General features: G+C 42.0%; 1 protein-coding gene across 1 annotated transcript in view; it reads right to left on the bottom strand.

The window, feature by feature from the left end:
- NEK5 (NIMA related kinase 5) overlaps positions 1–27,162 on the bottom strand; it is a 97,605-nt gene that overhangs the window by 49,133 nt on the left and 21,310 nt on the right. Inside the window, exons 8-16 of the mRNA XM_033177640.1 lie at positions 23,700–23,754; positions 20,954–21,154; positions 20,795–20,876; positions 18,903–19,036; positions 11,962–12,143; positions 7,833–7,899; positions 5,337–5,453; positions 4,281–4,367; positions 1,012–1,104 (exon numbers count right to left, since the gene is read on the bottom strand). Coding sequence (XP_033033531.1) covers positions 1,012–1,104; positions 4,281–4,367; positions 5,337–5,453; positions 7,833–7,899; positions 11,962–12,143; positions 18,903–19,036; positions 20,795–20,876; positions 20,954–21,154; positions 23,700–23,754 — 1,018 coding nt within the window. The remainder of the gene's footprint in view (positions 1–1,011; positions 1,105–4,280; positions 4,368–5,336; positions 5,454–7,832; positions 7,900–11,961; positions 12,144–18,902; positions 19,037–20,794; positions 20,877–20,953; positions 21,155–23,699; positions 23,755–27,162) is intronic.

Below are 27,162 nucleotides of genomic sequence, written 5' to 3'. Positions count from 1 at the left end.
GATCGTGCCATTGCACTCCAGCCTGGGCAACAAGAGCAAAACTCCGTCTAAAAAAAAAAAGAAGAAAAGAAAAATAATAATTCTCAGTATGGGCCAAATCATTGAGAATCTTCTTACTAAGCAAAAATAAAAGCACGTTTGGGCTTCTTATTCACAAAATCAATATAACTCCTTGAAAAGTAAAACATTTTATGATTTATGTAATGATTTTATGTCATTGTAAAAGTACTGTTTATCAGGTCATTTCACAGGTTGAATAATTCTCAGAACTGGTTGAAATCAACAGATTCATCTTGCATTATAATTGTATAATCTTTTCTTAGAAGGGAAAAAAACTCTCAAGGTTTATTTGTTATTTCAACTCTGCCCAGCCTCTTACCTCCACCAAAAACATAAGGTTGAAATGGAAGGGAAGTTGACTGTCAGATTTTCTGACCAATGTGTCTGAGACACTGATTTAGACCCTCCAGAGAGTGGAAAGTTCTTATGCTAAATAGCAGCAGTTCTCAAATTTGGCTGCATGCTAAATCATCCAGCAAGCTTCTGCAGACAGAATGCCTGGGCCCCATCCCAGACCATCTGGGGCAGAGAGGCATCTGAGTTTTTAAAAAGTTCTGATAAAAAGGTGGTGACTCATGCCTGTAATCCCAGCACCTTAGGAGGCTGAGGCTGGTGGATCATGAGGTCAAGAGATCAAGACCATCCTGGCCAACATGGTGAAACCCTGTCTACTAAAAACACAAAAGTTAGCTGGGCATGGTGGCACATGCCTGTAGTCCCAGCTACTCGGGAGCCTGAGACAGGAAATCACTTGAACCCAGGAGGCAGAGGTTGCAGTGAGCCAAGATCATGCCACTGCACTCCAGCCTGGCAACAGAGTGAGACTCTGTCTCCAAAAAAAAAGAAAAAAATTTTCCCTACATGGTTCTGCTGCACAGAGAAGGGTAAGAGCCACTTGGGTAGAGCACACACACTGCAAGCACACACATGTCTAATCATAGCCATCATTACCTGCACAGGTGCTTCTCCCTCAGATGCATCTTGATGGACAGGCAGGTTACTCTTCTTCACCAAATAGGTTTTATGACTTATTTTTGAGTTCTCCTTTAACACAATTATACACAGTCAACAAGATTGGTTCTGAGTGAGCTCTGAAGGCTACTTGGCTGATGCATGATCAATGATGGAATGGCTGGACAGAACCCTTTTTATGGCTCCTTTTCCCCCCCGCAGCCTCAGTATTTCCCAAATCCTTCTTCCATAATCTCTTTAGAAATGTCTGCTACCCTTTTTTTTTTAAGACGGAGTCTCGCTCTGTCGCCCAGGCTGGAGTGCAGTGGCGCCATCTTGGCTCACTGCAAGCTCCGCCTCCCGAGTTCATGCCATTCTCCTGCCTCAGCCTCCCAAGTAGCTGGGACTACAGGCGCCTGCCACCTCACCCGGCTTTTTTTTTTTTTTTTTTATTAGAGACGGGGCTTCATCGTGTTAGCCAGGATGGTCTTGATCTCCTGACGTCGTGATCCGCCCGCTTCGGCCTCCCAAAGTGCTGGGATTACAGGTGTGAGCCACCGTGCCAGGCCAATGTCTGCTATCCATTTTTGCAGGGCTCAGGCTGCCCATCCCAGATCAGCCTTAGACAAAAGGCTGATGATGGCTCTGGGCTGCCCACCATGAGCCAGGCCTCTGCTCTGGAGAGAACAACCTCCAGTCTGCCCCCCCGAGCACATGCAGTCCTCTATCCCAACCTTTGCATGGCTCTTTCAGAATGCCCACCCTCCTCCCTTAACTCTGCCTCTCCATATTCCACTCTTCTTCTCAGACACAGTTTAGGCCCCACCCACTTCTTCCATAAACACCCGCTTCCTGCTCATTCTGCTCATCTTGGCTCCTGTGCACCTACAGGGCTTACTCTATGATTGTTTTACATATGTGTCTCACCATTCCAACCATTTACAAGTAGAATTGCATATGCCAGAAAGAATAGTGGTTATAATTGTATTTTTTAATTTTTTGAGAGAGGGCCTCCCTCTGTTTCCCAGACTGGAGTGCAGTGGAACAACCTCAGCCTCCCACCTCAGCCTCCTGAGTAGCTGGGACTAGAAGCGTTTACCACCATGCCCCACTACTTTTTAAAATTTTTCGTACAGATGGAGTCTCATTATGTTGCCCAGGCTGGTCTCAAACTCCTGGGCTCAGGCAATCCTTCTGCCTTGGCCTCCCAAAGTGCTAGGATTACAGGCATGAACGTGAGTAGGGGTTTTAGAGTCAGATTTTTGTTTTATTTTACTTTATTTTATTTTTTTGAGACAGAATCTTGCTCTGTATCCTAGGCTGGGGCACAGTGGCACAATCATGGCTCACTGCAGCCTTTAGCTCCCAGCTCAAGCAATCCTCCTGCTTTAGCCTCCCAAGTAGCTAGGACTATAGGTGCAAACCACCATGCCCAGCTAATTTAAAATTTTTTTGTATATATCTGTGTACATACACATATATATACACACATATATATGTTTAGAGCTAGGGTTTTCCTATGTCACTCAGGCTGGTCTCAAATTCCTAGGCTCAAGCGATCCTCCCACCTCAGCCTTTCAAACTGCTGGGATTACAGGCATGAGCTACTATGCCCAGCCTAGAGTCAGATATTGAAATATTTAGTCTGCCTTGTAATAGGTACGTGACTTTGGATGAGCTACTTAACTTCTCTGTATAGGGATAAATAAAAGAAAGTATGTATGTGATATGGTTTGGCTGTGTCCCCACCCAAATCTCACCTTGAACTGTAATAATCCCCATGTGTCAAGGGTGGGGCCAGGTGGAGATAACTGAATCATGGGGGTGGTTTCCCCCATACTGTTTTCATGGTAGTGAGACTCACAAGATCTGATGGTTTTGTAAATGAGAGTTCCCCTACACAAGCTCTCTTGCCTGCCTTCATGTAAGGCATGACTTTGCTCCACCTTTGCCTTCTGCCATGATTGTGAGGCCTCCCCAGCCATGTGAAACTGTGAGTCCATTAAACCTCTTTTTCTTTATAAATTACCCAGTCTCAGGTGTGTCTTTATTAGCAGTATGAGAACAGACTAATACAGTATGTGAAAGCTCTGGTTCACAGCCTGGCAAAAACAACTGAATTGCATCATACATTCATTTGACTTATATGAATTTATCTGTATGCACTGCAGTGGAAGAGAAAGAAAGAGCGATCAATTTCAGGAGCATGGTGGCTCTATTCAATGAGTGTGTGGCCAAGTCCATGTGGGATGGGAGACAGCCATCTCAGTGCCTGCAAGCTTCTCCTAAGAGAGCATTCCAGGGCACTGAGTGTGTTCCTAGTGTTTCAATAGCCATGTGTCTTTCTTACAACATGGTTTCCAGACACAGGCTGGCTATTTCATCTGAAGTTCTTCTGAAGAAGCAGTGATCTGTGCCAACTCTAGAGACCTTCTTGGGAGATGGAAGGATGAATTTCCAATGTAGCGCCTTTAAGAGATTTTTAAGAATCAGTTCAACTGCACTCAGATTTTGCCTTAAATAGCCTTTAGAACCTTACTCTGCAGAGAGATGAAAAAAATGCTAGTGTGCTGTTGTTGTTGTTGTTGTTTTTCTCCTTCTGGGCATGAACTTACGCTTATTTTGGACTTTCTGCATCTAATCCAGTTCTGGTCTAAAGTTGCTGCTCAGTAAATACATATTGAGTGATTCATGAGAAAAACAAATCAATAAGTACTTTTAATAATAGCCATTCCTGAGAATCTCAGATATCCTTATTATCTTGTGTAGTCTCTCGTAAACCATAATAAACTGAAGTTCCAATGAGGTCTGACAGCTTTCCTATTAAAAAAGAAGTCTGAGGCCGGGCGCGGTGGCACAAGCCTGTAATCCCAGCACTTTGGGAGGCCGAGATGGGCGGATCACGAGGTCAGGAGATGGAGACCATCCTGGCTAACACGGTGAAACCCCGTCTCTACTAAAAAATACAAAAAACTAGCCGGGCGAGGTGGCGGGCGCCTGTAGTCCCAGCTACTCGGGAGGCTGAGGCAGGAGAGTGGCGTGAACCCGGGAGGCGGAGCTTGCAGTGAGCTGAGATCCGGCCACTGCACTCCAGCCCAGGCAAGAGAGCTAGACTCCGTCTCAAAAAAAAAAAAAAAAAGAAGTCTGCATGATTATCTCTATGATAAAACTTTATCTTTTCTATGAGGAAATCATTACTTTTAATACCAGCTCAATTTAGTTAGCTCTAAATCGATAGAACAATGTTTCCCCTAGAAGAATGAATTTACCTCTGGTTCTCTCCCCATCTTCTTTCTAATTTCTTTCATGTCATTGTGGTACTGTTGGCGTATTTCCTCTAACTGCTTCCAATATTCCTGGAAAGCAAACCCAATCCAGAAACTTTAAATGTTTATGAACACCATAACCAAAATAATATTTATGCAGCCTACAATTTCAAAAGTGTGTAATATAAAATAAGGTTAGAAAAATATGTTGCTCCTAAAGATGATAATCTGTCTTATGTTTCGGCTCTGGTACTTCACACCCTGTGAGACAGTGGCTTCAGCTACAGAGCTCAATTTTATATACAACCCAAATGTGTTCATGACATACACTGACTTTATAAATCCCACTTTTATATATAACCCTCTTATGCACTGAACTTTGTCCCTCCCCAAAAAAAGATATGTTGAAGTCCTAACCACCAGTGCCTAAGAATGTGATCCCATCTGAAAACAGGGTCACTGCAGATGAGACTAGTTAAGATGAGATCATACTGGTGGGCCCTTAGTTCAATATGACTAGTGTCCTTGCAAGAAGATGGCTATGTGAAGACGGGCACACAGGAAGAACAGCATGTGATGCAGGCAGAGAATGGAGTGATGTGACTGCAAGTAAAGGAATGCCAAAGACTGCCAGCGACACACCAGAAGCTGGGAAGAGGCAAGGAAGGATTCCCCTACAGGTTTCAGAGGGCACTTGGTCCTGCTGACACCCTGATTTTGGATTTCCACTCTCCTAGAATTGTGAGACACTACATTTCTATTGTGATAAGCCATCTAGTTTGTTGAACTCTGTTACGGCAGCCCAGGAAACTAATACAAATCCCAAATCTGTTAATGAGGGACAGTTACTCTATGAATCTCAAGGTAAAAAGCTGTATGAACTTAGCCATATTGCATTATCTGAAAAAGTGAAATACCTAACTCTGTATCCCCTGTAACACTCAGCATGGTGTTGACACATTCGGGGCACTGTAGGAAACAGAAGTAACTTCCTATTACAGTACAAAAGACAGTAATACAAAGAAATACAAGGGTAGCCCTGGAATTAAAGTTTTTAACCTGTTCCTTCATCTCGTTTTTCCTAAATGGCCACTCCTGGAATCTAGGCTCTTCTCCATTACTTCTTAGCTCTTGTCTCTGGACGTAATTTGGCTCGGCAGAAGATGGACGAAGACCCTATTTATTGAATGAAATAATTTATAAAGCATACTTTGATTTCGGAAACATCTTCTGATTTGACCTTAACTTTTTCCTATAAATAAGAATTATATCACTAAGCAAACTCAGTATTTGGGAGTTTTTTTGTAGTAAGTAGTAGAATTTTCTTAAGTATAAAACATTAAAATATATATATGTATTTTTTTGTTTGAGAGAGTCTCACTCTGTCACCCAGGCTGGAGTACAGGGGCATGATCTTGGCTCACTGCAGCCTCCAACTCCTGGGCTCATGCAATTGTCCTGCCTCAGCCTGAGTAGCTGGCACAACAAGCACATGCTGCCACGTCTGGCTAATTTTAAAATTTTTTGTAGAGATAAAGTCTCACTATGCTGCCAGGCTGGTCTTGAATTCCTGAGCTCAAGTGATCCTCCTGCCTCAGCCTTCCAAAGTAATTGGATTACAGGTGCCACGCACATAGTAAACAATTTTAAAAAATTAATCCCACCATTTATATAATTTATTCTAAGTGATCCATATGTTATGCTACCATTTGAGATATGTAGATTTATTTTTGGAATTGGTAACGTAACTGTGATATCAAAGGTTTGTAAAGGGTTAGCAACCCCAGAGCATGCATTACGTAGGGGAATAGAACTATAGGTTTTCAATGGTTCAAAACAAACAAGAGTGATATAAACAGGGTGCAAATCCCGCCTCTCTCGGTGCCAGAATTCTGACGGTATTTAAGGGTAAAGGTTAACTTTCATTTCAAATAAAGTACAACAGTCGCTTTTTTTTTTTTTTTTTGAGATGGAGTCTCACTCTGTCACCCAGGCTGGAGTGCAGTGGCCCGATCTCGGCTCACTGCAAGCTCCACCCCTGGGTTCACGCCATTCTCCTGCCTCAAGCCTCCCAAGTAGCTGGGACTACAGGAACCTGCCACCACGCCCGGCTAATTTTTTGTATTTTCAGTAGAGATGGGGTTTCACTGTGTTAGCCAGGATGGTCTCAATCTCCTGACCTCGTGATCCGCCCACCCCTGCCTCCCAAAGTGCTGGGATTACAGGCGTGAGCCACCAAGCCGAGTCTTTTTTTTTTTTAAGACAGAGTCTCACTCTGTCACCCAGGCTGGAATACAGTGGCGCAATCTTAGCTCACTGTAACCTTTGCCTCCCGAGCTTAAGCAATCCTCCTGCCTCAGCCCCCTGAGTACCTGGGACAACAGGCACATGCCACAACACCCGGGTAATTTTTTTTTTTTTTTTTTGTAGAGAAAAGATCTCACTATGTTGCCCAGGCTAGTCTCGAACTCCTGGGCTGAAGTGATCTGCCCACCTTGGCCTCCCAAAGTGCTGGGATTACAGGCATGAGTCATCGTATCTGGCCTAATCACTTTGTTGTTGTTGTTGTTGTTGTTTGTTTTTTTTTGTTTTTTTGAGACAGAGTCTTGCTCTGTCACCCAGGCTGGAGTGCAGTAGCATGATCTCGGCTCACTGCAACCTCCTCCTCCTAGATTCAAGTAATTCTCCTGTCTCAGCCTCCTGAGTAGCTGGGATTACAGGCATGCACCACCACACCCAGCTAATTTTTGTATTTTTAATAGAGATAGGCTTTCACCATGTTGGTCAGGCTGGTCTCGAACTCCTGACCTCATGATCTGCCTGCCTTGGCCTCCCAAAGTGCTGGATTACAGGCGTGAGCCACCGCACCCGGCCCCTTGTCACTTTTTTTTAATGTGCAGAAGAATCTTTAACAAAATAGAACCAAAGCACTATAGCAGTGCAAGGAAATTTGAAGCTCACCTACTCTGAAAATTGTCATTTATAGAAAAGGAAACTAAGGCTCAGATAGGTTGAATGAACTGTCCAAGGTCCCACAGAAGAGATAAAGCCAAGGAACAAGCCAGACTGCTAAGACTCTGATTCAACCCTTTCCCATTATTTTCTTTAGCTATTAAAAACTGAGGACTCGGGCCAGGTGCGGTGGCTCACACTTGTAATCCCAGCACTTTGGGAGGCCTAGGTGGGCAGATCACCTGAGGTCAGGAGTTCGAGACCAGCCTGGACAACATGGTGAAACCCGGTCTCTACTAAAAATACAAAAGTTAGCTGGGCGTGGTGGTGGGAGCCTGTAATCCCAGCTACTCGGGAGGCTGGGGAAGGAGAACGGCTTGAACCTGGGAGGCGGAGGTTGCAGTGAGCCAAGATCATGCCACTGCACTCCAACCTCATGACAGAGACTCCGTCTCAGAAAAAAACAAAAAAACAAAAAAAAACTGGGGACTAGTAGAGAGTAGTCTTGACCTTCTGATGGAATGAACTTGGACTTGAAAATCTGTGAACAGAAAAACTATCAGGAAATTCCTAATTGCTTCCCATATTTGGTATTTTACTTACCAATTGCTTCTCTACTTTCAGCTTATATTGTTGAGCTTCAAATTTTCTCTGAAGGTACTCAGCAGGCCTTAGAAAATAAGAATGTTCGGCTTAAGTAAAAACTTTAACAAATCTTACGCACCAATTTGACAAGTAGATTTTCAGTTTAGTAATGAGATTCACAATTCACTGGTGGCTTGAAGTTGCAAGTTCAAGAAGTAGTTCACAGTTACAGAATCTTTACATTGGAAAATAAAATTTTGGAATCAAGAGGAAAAAAGGATAAAGAGTAACAAGTGAGGATACAGGAGAGGATTAAACAGAAAAATATTCTCATCCAGTAATTTTTCTTCAGGGCAAGATTCAGTCCTTCCATTCTCTGTAATATGTTGTGGGGAGGAAAACAGACCCAGACCCAGAAATTCTCATGCTTTGTGTAGGTGTCTAATGTACAGGTTGTTTCTCCTGATTTAACAATGGCGGCCGGATGTGGTGTCTCACGCCTGTAATCCCAGCACTTTGGGAGGCCAAGGTGGGTGGATTGCCTGAGGTCAGGAGTTCGAGACCAGCCTGACCAACATGGTGAAACCCCATCTCTGCTAAAAAAATATTAGCTGGGCATGGTGGCAGGTGCCTGTAATCCCAGCTACTGGGGAGGCTGAGGCAGGAGAATCGCTTGAACCCGGGAGGCAGAGGTAGCAGTGAGCCGAGATCGCGTCACTGCACTCCAGCCTGAGTGACAGAGCGAGACTCCGTCTCGGAAAAAAAAGAATGGCTGCATATCTGTTTCCTGCACCACATACTGAGCTCCCTGAGAGCAGAATGTGTCCCTCCATCCAGCCCTTTATCTCCACACATAAATGCTTAATGAGAAAAGAAATCACGGGTTAGCTGTCTCTCCAAATGTTTAAGGTATTTTTCCAGCACAATTTTAATCAATTCCAGTCAAACAATTTTCAAGTTTATACTCACATTTTATGTATTTTTTTTTTTTTTTTGGTAGAATTTCCTGTAAAACATTTCTGTAACTACTGGTTGTTAATAAAAACCGCATTTCTTGGCCGGGCGCAGTGGCTCAAGCCTGTAATCCCAGCACTTTGGGAGGCCGAGACGGGCGGATCATGAGGTCAGGAGATCGAGACCATCCTGGCTAACACGGTGAAACCCCATCTCTACTAAAAATACAAAAACTAGCCGGGCGAAGTGGCGGGCGCCTGTGGTCCCAGCTACTCGGGAGGCTGAGGCAGGAGAATGGCGGGAACTCGGGAGGCGGAGCTTGCAGTGAGCTGAGATCCGGCCACTGCACTCCAGTCCGGGCGACAGAGCGAGACTCCGCCTCAAAAAAAAAAAAAAAAAAAAAAACCGCATTTCAGATCATAAGTTTTTTGGAATATGAGTAACTTCTAGGGCTCCAAAGACAGAACTGTCATTTCAGAAACAACTCCTTTAGGAAGGAACATCATGATAAGCATCCCCAACTTACAAAGAGGCAAGTTAATAATCAGGGGTTTAGAAACAGGATGAAATGACAAGCTAAAGTCTTTGAGTCTTAGTTCCTCAGCTGTAAAGTGGGCACGGTGCCATTTCACAGGAATTGATACAAGGATTAGAAGAGATTAGGGCTGTGAAGTGCCTGACACACAGATAGTTCCTGAATCAAATGAGGGTAAATTGTAAGCACTCATCTGTCTCAAAAGCCTGACTGGCACATATATCAATATCTTCATGAGAAAAATGATTCTGACACCCAGGGGCCGTCCAAAAGACATTCTCTATCTCTCTGTCTACCTACTCCCTTTCCACCCCCAAAATTCTATACAAATTCCTCTTCCTCAGCTGGGCACAGTGGCTCACTCCTGTAATCTCAGCACTTTGGGAGGCTGAGATGGGCAGATCACAAGGTCAGGAGATCGAGACCATCCTGGCTAACAAGGTGAAACCCCATCTCTACTAAAAATACAAAAAATTAGCCAGGCATGGTGGTGGGCGCCTGTAGTCCCAGCTACTCGGGAGGCTGAGGCAGGAGAATGGCATGAATCCGGGAGGCAGAGCTTGCAGTGAGCCAAGATGGGGCCACCACACTCCAGCCTGGGTGACAGAGTGAGACTGTCTCAAATAAACAACAAAAAAAAATCCTCTTCCTCCATCCCAGGGCCTGTAATTAGACCTCCAGCAGACAGAAAGTTGGGGATGGGGGAGTATACAAAAAGGAGGGGTTACCAGGCATCAAAGGGGCATCCAGGAAAGAGAAGGACCCTTCCTATTGTTTCATGTGAGAGTTTGGGAGATAAAATCACACATGGTCAAAATAATTGATAGCTTGACAGCTCTCAAATCTAGACAAAGAGTAGAAGATATATTTTCCCAGTGGTTGAGAAAAGGGAAAGGGAGTTTTGTGGCTGCTCCCAGTTCATCTGTAAAATCTACATCCCTCACTAATTGAGTCCAATATGGGTATTACAATTTGAATGAACGGAAGATGCAACTTTTGATAATTGTGGAGATAATTAAAAATGTGTTATGAAGATAGATAAAAACCACAACAGTGCCCAATATCTTTAAAGATAAAACATCTGCTTTTCCCATTATATGTTTCTGAAGAAATTATTTTCTTATCATTCTTGCTTATCTCATTTTCACTATTAATGAGATTACCATCACATAGTCTCTTGTATTTTTCATAATTCATCCAAAATTTCAACAATAAATAACCACAGTTGCCAAAGTAACAAATTCCTAACCCTGAACAAAAAAATTTGATGACAAACACTTTTTAAAAAGAACTCTTAGACTTAAGTCTTCAGGCCTGTGTTAGGCGTCAATTATTCTGGACACAGGAATATCGACATCAGTGTGAAAAAATTTTGAAAATATTGTAGATCTGCAGAAATCTATTATGGAGTAAAATTTTTGAAAATCTACCATAAGACCAATTTAAGAATACTATTTTCTTTCTAATATGTCCATATTTTGAAGATCCCTAGAACATAAATGCTGAATGAAATGTATCTTATTTCTCAAAATGTCTCAAATGATCATTTGATTTTAATGATTCAATTATTGATTCATAATAGTAACCTCTTTGAGAAATGAAATATACACAACTATTTTTTCACTTGCCATATAGTGGAATTTAGCAGGAGGAAGAAAGAATATTAAAAGGGCAGGGGTAGGGGTCTGTGCCTACAGTTAAGCAGTTCTATGAGTAAGAATATAAGCTAGATCAGACTTGAGATGAAAAAGGGTTAAGGGGAAAAGAAGATAATTTATCAATTACTTATCAATTGTGATAATCTATCAACACATTTATTGCTTTATTTAATTACAAGAGTTTGTTACTTTGATAGGCTAAATTATAATACACATTACACAATAATTACAACACTTCTCACAGTGTGTGTAATTCCCACGTAATTTATAAGAACATGTAATTGTTACATGCTTGAGATGTCAACAGATTTGATTTGTGTAATATATATGACGTTCTGATGGAAATAAAAACAAAATCTTTCTAACAAAAAAACAAAACAAAAAAAAAGGCTGGGCATAGTGGCTCACGCCTGTAGTCCCAGCACTTTAGGAGGCCAAGGCAGGTGGGTCACATGAGCTCAGTGGCTGCCTGGTGAGAGGGTACCTGAGAATCTGAAGAACCAACTAATGAGCAGGTGTAGGGCTGACACAGAAAGAGAGACTAACATAGCCAGGCATGGTGGCTCATGCCTGTAATCCCAGCACTTTGAGAGGCCAAGGTGGGCAGATCACCTGAGGTCAGGAGTTCGAGATCAGGTTGACCAACACGGTGAAACCCTGTTTCTACTAAAAATACAAAAATTAGCCAGGCATGGTGGTGCACACTTGTAGTCCCAGCTACTGGGGATGCTGAGGCACGAGAATCGCTTGAACTCGGAAGGCGGAGGTTGCGGTGAGCTGAGATAGTGCCACTGCACTCCAGCCTAGGCAACAGAGCGAGACTCTGTCTACAAAAGCAAACAAAAGAAAAAGGTCAAGGGAACTATGTGTTTAAAATGAAGATTTGGAAAGTTTTTCTTGCATTATTTGTGTTAGGAGAATTTGGATTTCAGAATAATTAATGTTAATATATAAAGATATTTTCAGATTAATCAAAGCTTAAGCTAGACCACAATATTACCATTGACTTGGGGATGGACCATGCCTCTCTTCCTGACTGTAATCCTCAACTCCAGTATTTTCTTGAGGAATAGGGTGATAACTTGGTTCCTGGGCTCTTCTCCTCAGCATATCAAGTTGAGCATAATAATAATCATAATGTCCACGCACAGCAGCAAGTTTGGGCCTTTCTATCATTTTTATCTGACGAAAAGAAGAGGGGATTTTTTAAAAACCATAATACAGGCCGGGTGCAGTGGCTCACATTTGTAACCCTAGCACTTTGGGAGGCCAAGGTAGGTGGATCACCTGAGGTCAGGAGTTCAAGACCAGCCTGGCCAACATGGCAAAACCTCATCTCTACTAAAAATACAAAAATTAACTAGGTGTGGTGGCGCAACCTGTAATCCCAGCTACCCGGGAGGCTGAGGAAGGAGAATCGCTTGAATCCAGGAGGTGGAGTTTGCAGCGAGCTGAGATCGTGCCAATGCACTCCAGCCTGCGCAACGTGAGTGAGACTCCCTCTCAAAAAAAAAAAAAACATAATACAAATTTATAATACTTGACAATATGACAGTGACCATAGCTAAGACAAGGCACTGAAGGTGTATTTTTGCTGTTTTTCTACTACACTTGTTTTTCAGAATAAAATAATCTTAGAGTCCTCAAATCCTAGAGTACAAAAAGACCTAAGTACTATATAGTATAGTGGTTTACAATTTTGCTAAGGTATAGATATGAATCATGCATACTTCATGGCTAGTATGTAAAACGTACTTAGCTAGTGAGTATGCCCAGCCAATCCAAGATCCAAAACTAAACTCAGAATTATTGTTTTCTATTTTTCTTAAACTCGTTTATACCTTACCATACTTTACAGGAAAATAAAAAGTATCATGAAACTCACACATACAGGGATTTGCAACATTTTTAGTTTCTGATAAATTGACTAAACGCAAAATGGCATCATGACTTAAAGAAAATAAGATGCTGAATCAGAGTCATTCTTCCAGAGAAAATATTTAAAAAGGTCATATATCAGCTGTGATGGACATATTAGCATCCCAGCCCTCACCACCCAACCAGAACAGAATGAGAACAGGAGAACCAGAAATGACAGTTTATCTTAGAACTGAGTAGAAGCCACTGAGCTAGAAGATGAGAAATGGATCAAATTAAGATATAAAAGCCAGTCAAGACCTTCTTGCTAAAGAGCAAAGTGGAGTCAATTTAACCTGAAGTGTGGCAACTCTGTCTAGTTGACAGTTTACAGTTAATAATAAAAAGAGAAAAACAGATGAAACTACTGCAAAGACCTAGGAACTAATAGTTGGGAATATGAATAACGAAAACAATTAAAACCAAAATGTCCTCATGTAAAGAGGTAATATGTTATATCCTTTGTTCTTTTTACTGCTATATGGTTCATATATATATGTTAGATTGGACCATATGAAATTACATATAATTGGCCAGGCACGGTGGCTCACGCCTGTAATCCCAGAACTTTGGGAGGCTGAGGCGGGCGAATCGCGAGGTCAGGAGATTGAGACCATCCTGGCCAACATGGTGAAACCCCGTCTCTACTAAAAATACAAAAACAAAATTAGCCGGAGCGTGATGGAGGGCGCCTGGAGTCCCAGCTGTTTGGGAGGCTGAGGCAGGAGAATGACGTGAACCTGGGAGACGGAGCTTGCAGTGAGAAGAGATAGCACCACTGCACTCCAGCCTGAGGGACAGAGTGAGACTCCATCTCAAAAAAAAAAAAAAAAAAAAAAAAATTGCACAGAATTGACCATCATTAATCTAGAAAAATGGCACTTTCATATAGTTCTATTTAAATATTTAAGTAAATGTATAAAATTTAGTTTATTAATCTAAATACAAACTATATGTTAATTTTTTAAATATTTTCTTTTCTTTATAAATTCTGAGACAGGATCTCACTCTGTCACCCAGCCTGGAGGGTTGTGGTGTGATCATAGCTCATTGCAGCTTCAAACTCCTGGGCTCCAGGGATCCCCTGCCTCATCCTCCCAAGTAACTGGGACTACGGGCACATGCCACCATGTCCAGCTAATTTTTTTAAATTTTACTTTTTGTAGAGGTGGGGTCTCAATGTGTGGACCAGGCTGGTCTCAAACTCCTGGGCTGAAACGATCCTCCTGCCTCAGCCTACCAAAATGTTAGAATACAGTCATGAGCCACTGCACCAGCCTATTTTAAAAATCTTTTAAAGTAAGAAGTAGTTTTCTTTGCTTTACAATTTCACCTGTATACAACCTAGAAAAAACTACTACTAATTACTTGTTGAAAAGTGGTTAGAAAGAGAAAAGTATTGAAAGGCAATAAACAGTTTCTTTAAAATTTTTTCGGCCAGGTGCAGTGGCTCACACCTGTAATCCCAGCACTTTGGGAGGACAAGGCGGGTAGATCACGAGATCAGGAGATCGAGACCATCCTAGCTAACATGGTGAAACCCCATCTCTACCGAAAATACAAAAAATTAGCCAGGAGTGGTGGAGGGCGCCTGTAGTCGGGAGGCTGAGGCAGGAGAATGGCGCGAACCCAGGAGGCGGAGCTTGCAGTGAGCCGAGATCGCGCCACTGCACTCCAGCCTGGGGGACAGAGCAAGACTCCATCTCAAAAAAAAAGAAAAAAAAAATTCTTTTTCTAATATCCCAACAGTAATAGGAATATCAGAGGTAGTTCCTGTGGAAATCAATTTTACCTTTTCAAGGAACTGAAAAAAATGTCAACGTGTTCAACAGTTCTCATAATTTAATTCATCCTCAAATCTTTTAGATGTGTTTTCTCTTCTACAGGTCTGATAAAGAGTCCTCTGAATCACAACATACTTTTCTTATTTCTTTAATAAAATTAAGCCCTTAGGCTGGGCACAGTGGCTCACACCTATAATTCCAGCACTTTGGGAGGCTGAGGCTGGTACATCACTTGAGCCCAGGAGTTCAAGAACAGTCTGGGCAACACAGTGAGACCCTGACTCTACAAAAAATAAACACTAGCTGGGCATCATGGTGCATATCGGTAGTACTAGCTATTCAGGAGGCTGAGGTGGGAGGATCACTTCAGCCTGGGAGGTCGAGTGATGTGGTTTGGATTTGTGTCTCTGCCCAATCTCATGTTGAATTGTAATCCCCAATGTTGGGAGAGGAACCCTGGTAAATGGATCATGGGGGCAGATTTCCCCCTTGCTGTTTTTGTGATAGTGAGTGAGTTTTCACGAGATCTGGTTGTTCAAAAGTTTGTAGCAGCTACCCCTTCACTCCCTCCTGCTAAGATGAGCCTGCTTCCCCTTCTGCCATGATTATAAATTTCCTGAGGCCTCCCAGCCATGCTTCCTGTACAGGCTGCAGAACTGTGAGCCAATCAAACATCTTTTCTTTATAAATTACCCAGTCTCAGGTGTTCTTTATAGCAGTATGAGAACGGAGTGACACAATACATTGGTACCAGGAATGGGGAATTATATAAAGATACCTGAAAATGTGGAAGTGACTTTGGAACTGGGTAATGGGCAGAGGTTGGAAGAGTGTGGAGGGCTCAGAAGAAGACAGGAAGATGATGGAAAGTTTGGAATGTCCTAGAGACTTGTTAAAATCATAGTGACCAAATTCTGATAGTGATATGGTCAATGAAGTCCAGGCTAAGGAGGTCTCAGATGGAGATGAGGAACTTATTGGGAAACGGAGCAAAGCTCACTTTTGTTATGCATTAGCAAAGAGGTTGGATGCATTGTGCCACTACCCTAGCGATCTGTGGAACTTTGAACTTGAGAATGATGATTTAGGGCATCTGGCAGAAGAAATTTCTAAGCAGCAAAGTATTCAAGATGTGGCCTGGCTTCTCTAGCACCCTATGGTCATATTTGTGAGCAAATAAATGATGTAAAACTGGAGCTTATACTTAAAAGAGAAGCAGAGTATAAAAGTTAGGAAAGTTTGCGGCCTGGAAAGAAAAACCCATTTTCTGGGGAGCAGTTCAAACCAGCTACAGAAATTTTCAAAAATAAAGAGAAGTCAAATGTTGTTAGCCAAGATAATGGGGGAAATGCCTTGAAGGCATTTCAGAGACCTTTGAGGCAGCGCCTCTCATCACAGGCCCAGAGGCCTAGGAGGGAAGAACGGCTTTGAGGACCAAGCCCAGGGCCCCACTGCTCTGTGCAGCCTCAGGACATGGTGTCTTGCATTGTGGCTGCTCCAGCTCCAGCCATGGTTAAAAGGGCCTAAGGTACAGCTCAGGCCATTGCTTCAGAGGGTGCAAGCCATAAGTCTTGGTGGCTTCCACGTGGTGTTAAGTCTGCAGGTGCACAGAGTGCAAGAGTTGAGGCGTGGGAGCCTCCACCAAGATCTCAGAAGACATACGGAAAAGCCTAGATGTCCAGGCAGAAGCCTGTTTCAGGGAGACCCTCCACTAGGGCAGTGCAGAGGGGAAATGTGGCATTGGAGCCTCCACGCAGAGTCCCCACTGGGCACTGCCTAGTAGAGCTGTGAGAAGTGGACCACCATTCTCCTGACTCCAAAACGGTAGACTGAATGACAGCTTGCGCCACGCACCTGGAAAAGCCGCAGGCACTAAACAGCAGCCTGTGAGAGCAGTCGCAGGGGCTGTAGCCTGCAAAGCCTCCGGAGCAGAGCTGCCCAAGGCCTTGGGAGCCCACTCCTTGCACCAGTATGCCCTGGATGTGAGATATGGGGTCAAAGGAATTTGGAGCTTTAAGATTTAATGACGACCCTGCTAGGTTTTCAATTTGCATGGGGTCTATAAACCCTTTGTTTTGGCTGATTTCTCCCTTTTGAAATGGGTGTATTTACCAATGCCTGTACCCTCATTGTATTTTGGAAGTAACTAACTCGTTTTTTATTTTACAGACTCACAGGTAGAAAGGACTTGACTTGTCTCAGATGAGACTTTGAACTGTGGACTTTTGAGTTAAATGCTGAAATGAGTTAAGCCTTGGGGGACTGTTGAGAAGGGAAAATTGTATTTTGCAATGTGAGGACATGGGAATTGAGATGGGCCAGAGGTGGAATGACATGGTTTGGATTTGTGTCCCTGCCCAAATTTCATGTTGAATTGTAATCCCTGATGTTGGAGGAGGGGTCTGGTGGAAGGTGATTAGATCATGCGGGCAGATTTCCCTCTTACTGTTCTTGTGATAGTGAGTATGTTCTCATGAGATCTGATTGTTTACAAGTGTGTAGCACCTCCCCGTTCGCTCTCTTCCTCCTGCTCTGGCCATTTAAGATAAGCCTGCTTCCTCTTCTGCCATGATTATAAGTTTCCTGAGGCCTCCTCAGCAATGCGTCCTGTACAGCCTGCAGAACTGTAAGCCAATTAAACTTCTTTTCTTTATAAACTACCCAGTCTCAAGTAGTTATTTATAGCAATATGAAAACAGACTAATACATCAAGGTTGCAGTGAGCTGAGACATGCCACTGCACTCTAGCCTGGGTGACAGAGCAGGACCCTCTTTCAAATAAATAAATAAATAAATAGATAGATAAATAAGTTAAGCCCTTTATCAAATGAAGGGCAATAACTTAAACAATTGGTTTTTAAAAAAATGTTTACATACCAATACATTTTCTAAAATGTCTATATATCAAGTAAACACTTAGTAAATATACTTCCAAATGGTTCTCTAATTTTACCATGAGCCTTCTTTAAAAATACAATTCTTTAATTAAAAGACAATAGCCATTTTATCATTTACATACCAGAAGCATTTCACTAGTATGACCTAAAAGATTCAACACTGTGCTGAAGTGAATTCAAATAACTAAACACAAAGAATCGCTAGGGAAATATCAATTATTATATCATACAAACTTCTCAATCCTACATGTTAGAATTAAGAATATTAAATGCAGACTGTTTTCTGTTGCTATGTTACTCACTTTTCCTATACAGAAAAATCTTACTTATTAGAAATAAGAATAATTTCAGTTATAAAAAGAAAATTAAACCTAAAGTATACTTGTAAGGGCATACAGCATCATTTTATAAAATATAAAAACTAGAAGTTGTCCAACAAAATACCATTATAATGCTCAGTACAGAATACCTTATTGTAAGTATAAAATATGTGGACTCCAAACAATGAGCTTGTACCTCATGAACACGTGCAGATAGGTCTGTCAGAAATACCATAGCTTAATGGGTTAAAAAAAATAGAATGAATAAGACCTACTATTTGATAGCACAATAGACTGCCTATAGTCGATAGTAACTTAATTGTATATTTTTAAATAACTTAAAGAGTATAACTGGGTTGTGTGTAACTCAAAGGATAAATACTTGAGGGGACAGACACCCCATTCTCCATGATGTGCTTATTTCACATTGCATGCCTGTATCAAAACATTTCATGTACCCCATAAATATATACACTTAAAATGTACTCACAAAAATTTTTTTTAATTAAAAAATTAAAGAAAAAGAATATAACAGCCGGTTGCAGTGGCTTATGCCTGTAATACCAGCACTTTGGGAGGCTGAGGCAGGTGGATCACAAGGTCAGGAGTTCGAAACCAGTCTGACCAACATGGTGAAACCCTGTCTCTACTAAAAGTACAAAAATTAGCTGGGGCCGGGTGCGGTGGCTCACACCTGTAATCCCAGCACTTTGGGAGGCCCAGGCAGGCAGATCACAAGGTCAAGAGATCGAGACCATCCTGGCCAAAATGGTGAAACCCCATCTCTACTAAAACACAAACATTAGCTGGACATGGTGGCACACGTCTGTAGTCCTAGCTACTCAGGAGGCTGGGGCAGAAGAATCACTTGAACCCGGGAGGCGGAGTTTGCAGTGAGTTGAGATAGCGCCACTGCACTCCAGCCTGGTGACAGAGCGAGACTTCATCTCAAAAAAAAAAAAAAAGAAAGAAAAGAATACACCATAGTTAAAAAAACACAAAGGAGGGTTTAGAATGACTTACGGATCTGGCCTTCTGGGCTCCAGCTGATGGTCTCCATTCATTTCTATGCAATATAGCATTCCTTTTAATTGGCACAGATATCCTTGATCTTGGTGGGCACTTTCCCTGGAATTTCACTTTTTGTATTTTATACTCTTAATTAACCAAAATAAAACAGCTTCAATTTTTGAAAAATTGTACATCTTTAATACTGATACTTGTAAGAGTATAAACATAAGCTACATTTCATAACACAGTAAGTTTCTTTCTAGCCAGAGATATGTTACACACAGTGAGAGAAGTACTGATCAAAAATTAATATGCATTTTCTTTAAATGAAAAAAACCTTTTTTCAGAGTCCCTTTGCATATTTCTAGTATATATAACATCACTTTTTTTCAGAAAAATAGAAATTAATATTAACCTTTACAGAAACAATATGTATGGGGTAATAATAAAAGTTATTAAATTTGGTCATTAAAGCTTGGGTTATCGGGCCATTCCATTCATGCCACATTGTTTGGAATTTATGAGTAGATCTTCTCTCTCTCTCTTTTTTTTTTTTTTTTTTGTTGGGACAGTCTCGCTTTGTCACCCAGGCTACATTACAGTGGCAGGGTCTCAGCTCACTGCAACCTTCACCTCCCGAGTTCATGCAATTCTCGTGCCTCAGCCACCCAAGTAGCTGGGATTACAGGCATGGGCCACTAGGTCCAGCTAATTTTTGTATTTCTAATAGAGATGTGGTTTGGCCACGTTGGCCAGACTGGCATCAAACTCCTGGCCTCCAGTGATCTGCCCACCTTGGCCTCCCAAAGTGCTGAGATTGAGGTATGAGTAGATCTTCTAATGCTTGCCTTTATCTCCATCAAAATTTGTTCTTGGGCTGGGTAAGGTGGCTCACACCTGTAATCCCAGCAATTTGGGAGGCCAAGCTGGGAGGATTGTTTGAGCTCAGGAGTTTGAGACCAGCCTGGGCAACACCATGAGACCCCATCTCAATAAAAAAAATTGTTCTTGTTCTCTTGTCTTACCTATATTAGAAATATGGACAATACACTGTCCCATACTTTGTACTTGTCTATTTTCTAAACATTCTCAGTCTAGACTGATATACAACGTCAGTCAAATTAAATGGCAAAGAGGTTCATTCATTTTCTCCTTAACTTTCCTCGATTTTAAAATCTCTCTCTCAATGGATAACATTTCCCTATCATGAATTTCTTTGAGAGGTTTTCTGCTTCTCCTAATATTGTAAGTCCAGGCATTCAGTTATGGCTAAATCCTGGGGCTTTGACTTTCACAGCACCAAATGAATTAGTAATTTTCTCTTTCTTAATGCACCCCTCCCGCTAACACACAGCTTAGCTGATTCCCGACACCAGGACTAAAATAGTTTTCTCCGATTATTACTACCATAAAGTATCTCCTGCCTTCTTTGGGAACCACAAAGTAACAGTTCTCACTGTTACCAGTTAGGCCCCAAGATCCTAACTTCAGCTCCAATGGTCCTTTGCAACAGAATTCTTAACTGCCAGTCTATCCTATTTCAGAAAAATAAGTTTCATCTCATCATCCATGTCTATCTGCAACCTTCTCCCACTCTATCCTTTTACTACACAAAAGTTAAGTTTGGGCTCAACCTCTTCAAGCATCTCTATTAGCATGTCCTCTGCTTCATGAAGGTTTCCTGACTAATGAGAAGAAACCCTGTAGGTCATGCAAGAGCTAAATATACAACTTTCAGGCATACTCACTAGTTGCCATTTGACAAGATGATTGTTCTCCTGCTTATACTGCTTGTGTTTCTTAAATGTCCACTTTCAAAATGTTTGGTGAAATTTCCTTGCATTACTCTCTGTGTGAGACATGTGTAATAAATGCTTTTGATTGCATGGCAAAGTCACACTTACTCTGGACCACCTTCCCAGCCTGTCGAGAAGCTGGCGCTCCTGCTCTGCATATAAGCATGTGATTAAATTCTTCCTGAATGACCTAAAACCGAACACACGTGTCAAGGACCTACAAACCAAAATCTCTGTCAAAATCCAAACAGTCACCTCAAAACTCACCTCAGGAGTCAAATATTTGGGAATAAGATTCTCTAAAAAGGGCCTTTTCAAAATGGAATTTATGGATGGTCGGTCTCGAGGAGATACTTGAAAGAGCTGAGACACCAAGGAATGTAGCTCACACGAAAACCTTGGAGATATTGGGGCAAAATGTGCTTGACAAATCTTCAGAACCAGCTGCTGTAAGTTGTTACCCTCAAACTGAAAGGACAAGGAGCAATCATACTAAATCAGAGAAAAGTTACTAAAGTAACAAATAATAAAAGTGTTAAAGTAACAAACATACCAAGAAGCAAAACAATGTTTTTAAATTGTAGTTAGAAACAGTAGGGTCACCTGTAATCCCAGCAATTTGGGAGGCCAAGGCAGGAGGATCACTTGAGCCCAGGAGTTCAAGACCAGCCTGGGAAACATAGTATTAGACCTCATCTCTCCAAATCATGGTTTTTAAAAATTTGCTGGGCTTGGTGGCATAAGCCTGTGGTCCCAGCTACTTGGGAGGCTGAGGCAAGAGGATTGTCTAAGCCCAGGAGGTCAAAGCTGCAGTGAGCCGTGATCACGTCACTGCACTCCAGCCTGGGTGACAGAGTGAGACCCGGACTCAATCAAAAAATAAAAAAGAAGCACTATGGTCCACCCTAAATTGTTTTCAACAACTAATCTTTCATGAGCAGATACTGCAGTTACTCAACGAGATGCCATGTTATTTAAAACAAGTTTTTTTGTTTTAATTTTGTCTTATTATCAAAATAATGTTTACTCATAATAAAAAACTGGAAGGTATAGGAAGTTTTAAAGACAGGGGAAAATACGTATAATTTTACCCCACTCAGAGTGTATAGCTCCTTCTGATCTTTTTTTAAAATGATGTTTATTTTACAAAGTTGAGGTCATATTGATATGAAATTTTATCTCTTGCTTTTTAAAATTCACATAAACATTGTTTAATTTCCTCTAAAATGCTTCACAGACCAGAAAATCTTCTATTGTATGAAACCAATAGTTATTTATACATAATAATATTCAACACCATGGTGTAGCAATAAAGGTACACATTGGCCGGGCATAGTGGCTCACACCTGTAATCTCAGCACTCTGAGGGGCCGAGATGGGGAGATCACCCAAGGTCAGGAGTTCAAGACCAACCTGGCCAACATGGTGAAACCCTGACTCTACTAAAAATACAAAAAAATTAGCCAGGCATGGTGCTGGGCACCTGTAATCCCAGCTCCTCGGGAGGCTGAGGCAAGAGAATTGCTTGAACCCAGGAGTCAGAGGTTGCAGTGAGCTGAGATCATGCCACTGCACTCCAGTCTGGGCGACAGAGTGGGACTCCATCTCAAAAAAAAAAAAAAAAAAAAAAAAAAAAGAAGTACACATTTTGGTCAGAAATTGGCTGTGCAATCCTTGACAATAATTAATAATAACAATAATGACAGCTGTGGAGAAGAGTTGATGTAGCAGGTTATCCTCAGAAAGGCCTGCTTACAATGTTGACCTGTGGCTGGTGTCTAGGAACTAAGATCTCAGAAGAATTCCCACCATTCCCTGAATGTTAAGAGTGGCTCTCTTTGCCTCAGCTATTTATGGGAACAATATGTTTATGCTGAACACCTGCTTTCTTTCCAGGAGTCTGGAAGTTTGGCATATGCCAGGTAGAGGGTACCTATGTGACCAGTTCCCAGTAAAAATCCTGGGCACTGGGTATATCCAATGAGCTTTCTTATAGATTGCATTTCACAGGTGACGTGGGTAACAATGCTGGAGGATTTGGCACATCCCATGTGACCTCTGGGAAAAGACTCTTAAACACTTGTGCCTGGTTTCCTATGAACTTTGCCCATGTACATTTTTCTTTTGCTGAACATATCTATTCACACACTATTTATTTATTTATTTATTTTTATTTTTTATTTTTTTTTAGACGGAGTCTCGCTCTGTCACCCAGGCTGGAGTGCAGTGGCGCGATCTCAGCTCACTGCAAGCTCCACATCCTGGGTTCACACCATTTTCCTGCCTCAGCCTCCAGAGTAGCTGGGACTACAGGTGCCCGCCACCACACCCAACTTTTTTTTTTATATTTTTAGTAGAGATGGGGTTTCACTGTGTTAGCCAGGATAGTCTCGATCTCCTGACCTTGGGATCCACCTGCCTTGGCCTCCCAAAGTGCTGGGATTACAGGTGTGAGCCACTGCGCCTGGCACTATTTATTTATTTTTTATTTTTTTGAGATGGAGTCTCGCTGTCACCCAGGCTGGAGTGCAGTGGCGCCATCTCAGCTGATTGCAGCCTCCACCTCCGGGGTTCAAGCAATTCTCGTGCCTCAGCCTCCCCACTAGCTGGGGCTATAGGCACATGCCACCATGCCAGGCTAATTTTTGTATTTTTAGTAGAGACAGGGTGTTACCATCATGTTGGCCAGGCTGGTCTCCAACTCCTGACCTCAAGTGATCTACCCGCCTCAGATTCCCAAAGTGCTGGGATTACAGGCATGAGCCACCATGCCAAGCCCACACAATTTATTTTTAATGGAAATATGCTACACATACTAGTCTCCAACTTGGACTTTTTACTTTATAATATTGTTTGGACATCTTTCCATGTCATCTATCATTATTTTAAGTAACTCATCCATATAATTTTTAACAATCTAATAAAACCAAGCATTAACCTTTTTCTCCTATAAGTTAACTTCTTTTCTATAATTCCAGTAATTCAAGATTAGTCTGACAACGAGCATACTTACAGGATGTTTGAGTGTGCAGAGCTCATATAAGACACAGCCAAGAGACCAAATATCCCTAAAGAAGATAAGAGTTTATATGCCAAGAAAATATCCATAATTCTTAATAAAAGCTTTTATCCTTACAGTGCCTTAAATTTGTGTCACTTTACAATTCTATATAAGTTGATCAGCTTTTTACAAATGCTTTCAGATATATCATCAATTCTTATTAGAAGATAAGAGGTAAAATGAAAATCATTTGTAGTTTGTCAGATTTCTAGTCGAAGAAAGGCATACAAACTTTGCTACAAGCTGGTGGTTTAATATTTAGTTCAGCTTCCTGCTCAAAAACAGTGTATGTATGATGAAATGTTGAGCAATTTGGAGGAGGCAGGCAGAACTCAAACATGGATTTGTTTTGACTCAAAAGGTAATATTTGGTTGATTTTGAAAGATATATCCTACTCAAAGCTTTTGACAGAATCAAAGTTATATTATGTGATAAACATAGTATCTGATTCTCAATAAACATTTAAAAATATATTTAAAATATATATCATGAGCTTTGCTCTTTACAAATTTAGTACTTCATAAATATTTATATGTGATTGGTTTAATTGAGGAGTTATTTTATAGAACAAAAAGCACAATTAAATCTAAAAGATCAAAAAATGTATAATAAGAAGTCAAGGAGTCAAAGCAAGAAGGAATCATTAAAGTGAGGAGTGAGGTCAATGGGCTCCTCTAGCAGCAACACTTTGTGTGTGCGTGAGTGTGTATATGTGTGTGTGCGTGTTTCACACAGAAGGAGAGAAAGATAGACTTATACTAAGGGTTTGAGTACAAAAGATGGGAAGTACAACAAACGGTAAGATTGGTGGGAAACAAATTTGTGGGGTTTTTTAATGTTTTTTTTTTTTTTTTTTTCAGAAACAAGGTTTCGCCATGTTGCTCAGGCTGGTCTCAAACTCTTGAGCTCAAGCAATACTCCCTCCTTGGCCTCCCAAAGTGCTGGGATTACAGGTGTGGGCTACCTGCACCTGACCCAAGAAACAAACATGAACTTTCTAGACCTTCTAGAAATTCACTGACCATTTCACATCGCACAGACTTTTGTCTTGACTAGGGCTTCCACAGACCCAAACTTCTCTTCTGTTCCCAGAGCACCCTCTGTAGTCAGGGTAGAGAATTCATATGCCCCCAGGGCTCAGGCCAGTACTGCAGCCACCTGGGGGTCAGGTGGGGCTAGTTGCAGGCCTGAGACCACTCTGCATAGTGAGGACTGTGGTGAACCAGTCCTCTAATGGAGCCAGCGGCTACCCACCTGATTATTGCTAATATCTTCCAATTTTCAGAGGCACCAACTATGCATATTTTAAAGTCTTTCAATATTTAATTTTTTTTTTATGTAGTGACAGGGTCCCAAAATGTTGTCCAGATTGGTCTTGAACCCCTGGACTCAAGTGATCATCACCCTCAGCCTCCCAAAGTGCTGGGATTATAGGCATGAGCCACCACATCCAGCAGTATTTAATTGTTGATTCAAATTCTTGAAAAGCAGTACAAGGAAACAAAACAACACAGCTGACCCAAGGCTGTCTGTGGCATGCCCTGCTCTGAACAGCCTACTTTCTGTGCAACACACCCTACCTGCATTCCTGCACAATTAACTTGAGGTCAAACTCCTTGGTGCCAGGGGATGTCTCAAAAAAAGAAAAAAAAAAATCCCTGTTATTTTATTAGGCAGAGAAATTCTTACTATTCTTTTTATGAATCTCTACCATCTGAACTTTGCCTTCCATTTATCTCCTTCAAAGTCCAATAGCCAAGTATCTCTCGGGCATTTTTTCCTACACAAAAGGACAAGTAACTTCCAAAGGAAACTCAGTCTTCTTTATCGCCAACTTGTTCAATGGCAGCCAGCTTTGAAAAATGAAAGTTTTTTCCTTCTCCTTATAGGAAGCAAAAGCTCCTCTTCACCTTTTCTTGTGGTATACATTAACATTACTGCTGAGCACCAGGTGCAGTGGCTCACAACCTGTAATCCCAGCACTTTGAGAGGCCGAGGCAGGCAGATCACCTGAGGTCAGGAATTCAAGACCAGCCTGGCCAATATGGTGAAACCCCGTTTCTACTAAAAATACAAAATATTAGCGGGGCATGGTGGTGTGTGCCTGCAGTTCCAGGTACTTGGGAGGCTGAGGCAAGAGAATTGCTTGAACCTGGGAGGCAGAGGTTGCAGTCAGCTGAGATCACGCCACTGCACCCCAGCCTGGGTGACAGAGCCAGACTCCATCTCAAAAAAAAGAAAAAAAAATTACTGCTGAGAGTCAGACTCTGATATCATATACATAAAAACTAACTGGGTTTTAAAGCTGGAAGACACCTTGAAGATTACCTAGTCAATATTTTCATTGTTATGAGTTAGGAACCTGAGGCCCACAGAGGTCAACTGACTTGGTCAAGTTAGCCAAGACTAGGATTCCTAGCTCCTAATCCAGTGAGCGGTCACCAGACCACACCGTCTTCTACTTCATCCTCTTCAATCTTTTCTTGCAATAGACTAAACAGTGCTTCAAAGGTATGAACATATAATACAAAAATGGACATCACAGTGACTGCAATTTGCAATGTTATTTTTTATTTTTATTTTTTGAGACGGCGTCTCGCTCTGTCACCCAGGCTGGAGTGCAGTGGCGCAATCTCGGCTCACTGCAAGCTCCGCCTCCCGGGTTCACGCCATTCTCCCGCCTCAGCCTCCGAGTAGCTGGGACTACAGGCTCCCACCACCTCGCCTGGCTAGTTTTTTGTATTTTTAGTAGAGACGGGGTTTCACCATGTTAGCCAGGATGGTCTTGATCTCCTGACTTCGTGATCCACCCGCCTCGGCCTCCCAAAGTGCTGGGATTACAGGCTTGAGCCACCGCGCCCGGCGCAATGTTATTTTTTATACCACTTTTATCTTTAAATGAAGAGAAATGGCTTTCTTCTAAACAAGTTCGAAACCTTCAGGTAACACTGCTCAGAGATAGTCACTGGGATCCCCACTGTGTGGCAGGCCAGGTCTTACTAATGCAGGCCTCCATCATAACTGTTTCTATACTGACTGAGTGGTAAAGTTAAATATTAAAAGCTAAAAAAGCCAGTGCCCGGCCAGGCACAGTGGCTCACACCTGTAATCTCAACACTTTGGGAGGCTGAGGCAGGCAGATCACGAGGTCAGGAGTTTGAGACCAGCCTGGACAATATGGTGAAATCCCGTCTCTACTAAAAATACAAAACTTTAGCCAGGCATGGTGGCAGGCGCCTGTAACCCCAGATACTCAGGAGGCTGAGGCAGGAGAATTGCTTGAACCTGGGAGGTGGAGGTTGTAGTGAGCCGAGATCATGCCATTGCACTCTAGCCTGGGTGACAAGAGCAAGACTGTCTCCAAAAAAAAAAAAAAAAGCCAGTGCCCTTATACAAAGGCTGTAATGTAAAAAA

This window comes from Trachypithecus francoisi, unplaced genomic scaffold (assembly GCF_009764315.1).
Source record: "Trachypithecus francoisi isolate TF-2019V2 unplaced genomic scaffold, Tfra_2.0 Lachesis_group18, whole genome shotgun sequence".
Lineage (NCBI taxonomy): Eukaryota > Metazoa > Chordata > Mammalia > Primates > Cercopithecidae > Trachypithecus > Trachypithecus francoisi.
Note: the sequence above shows the minus strand (reverse complement) of the source record. Positions and strands in the feature narration are given on the sequence as shown.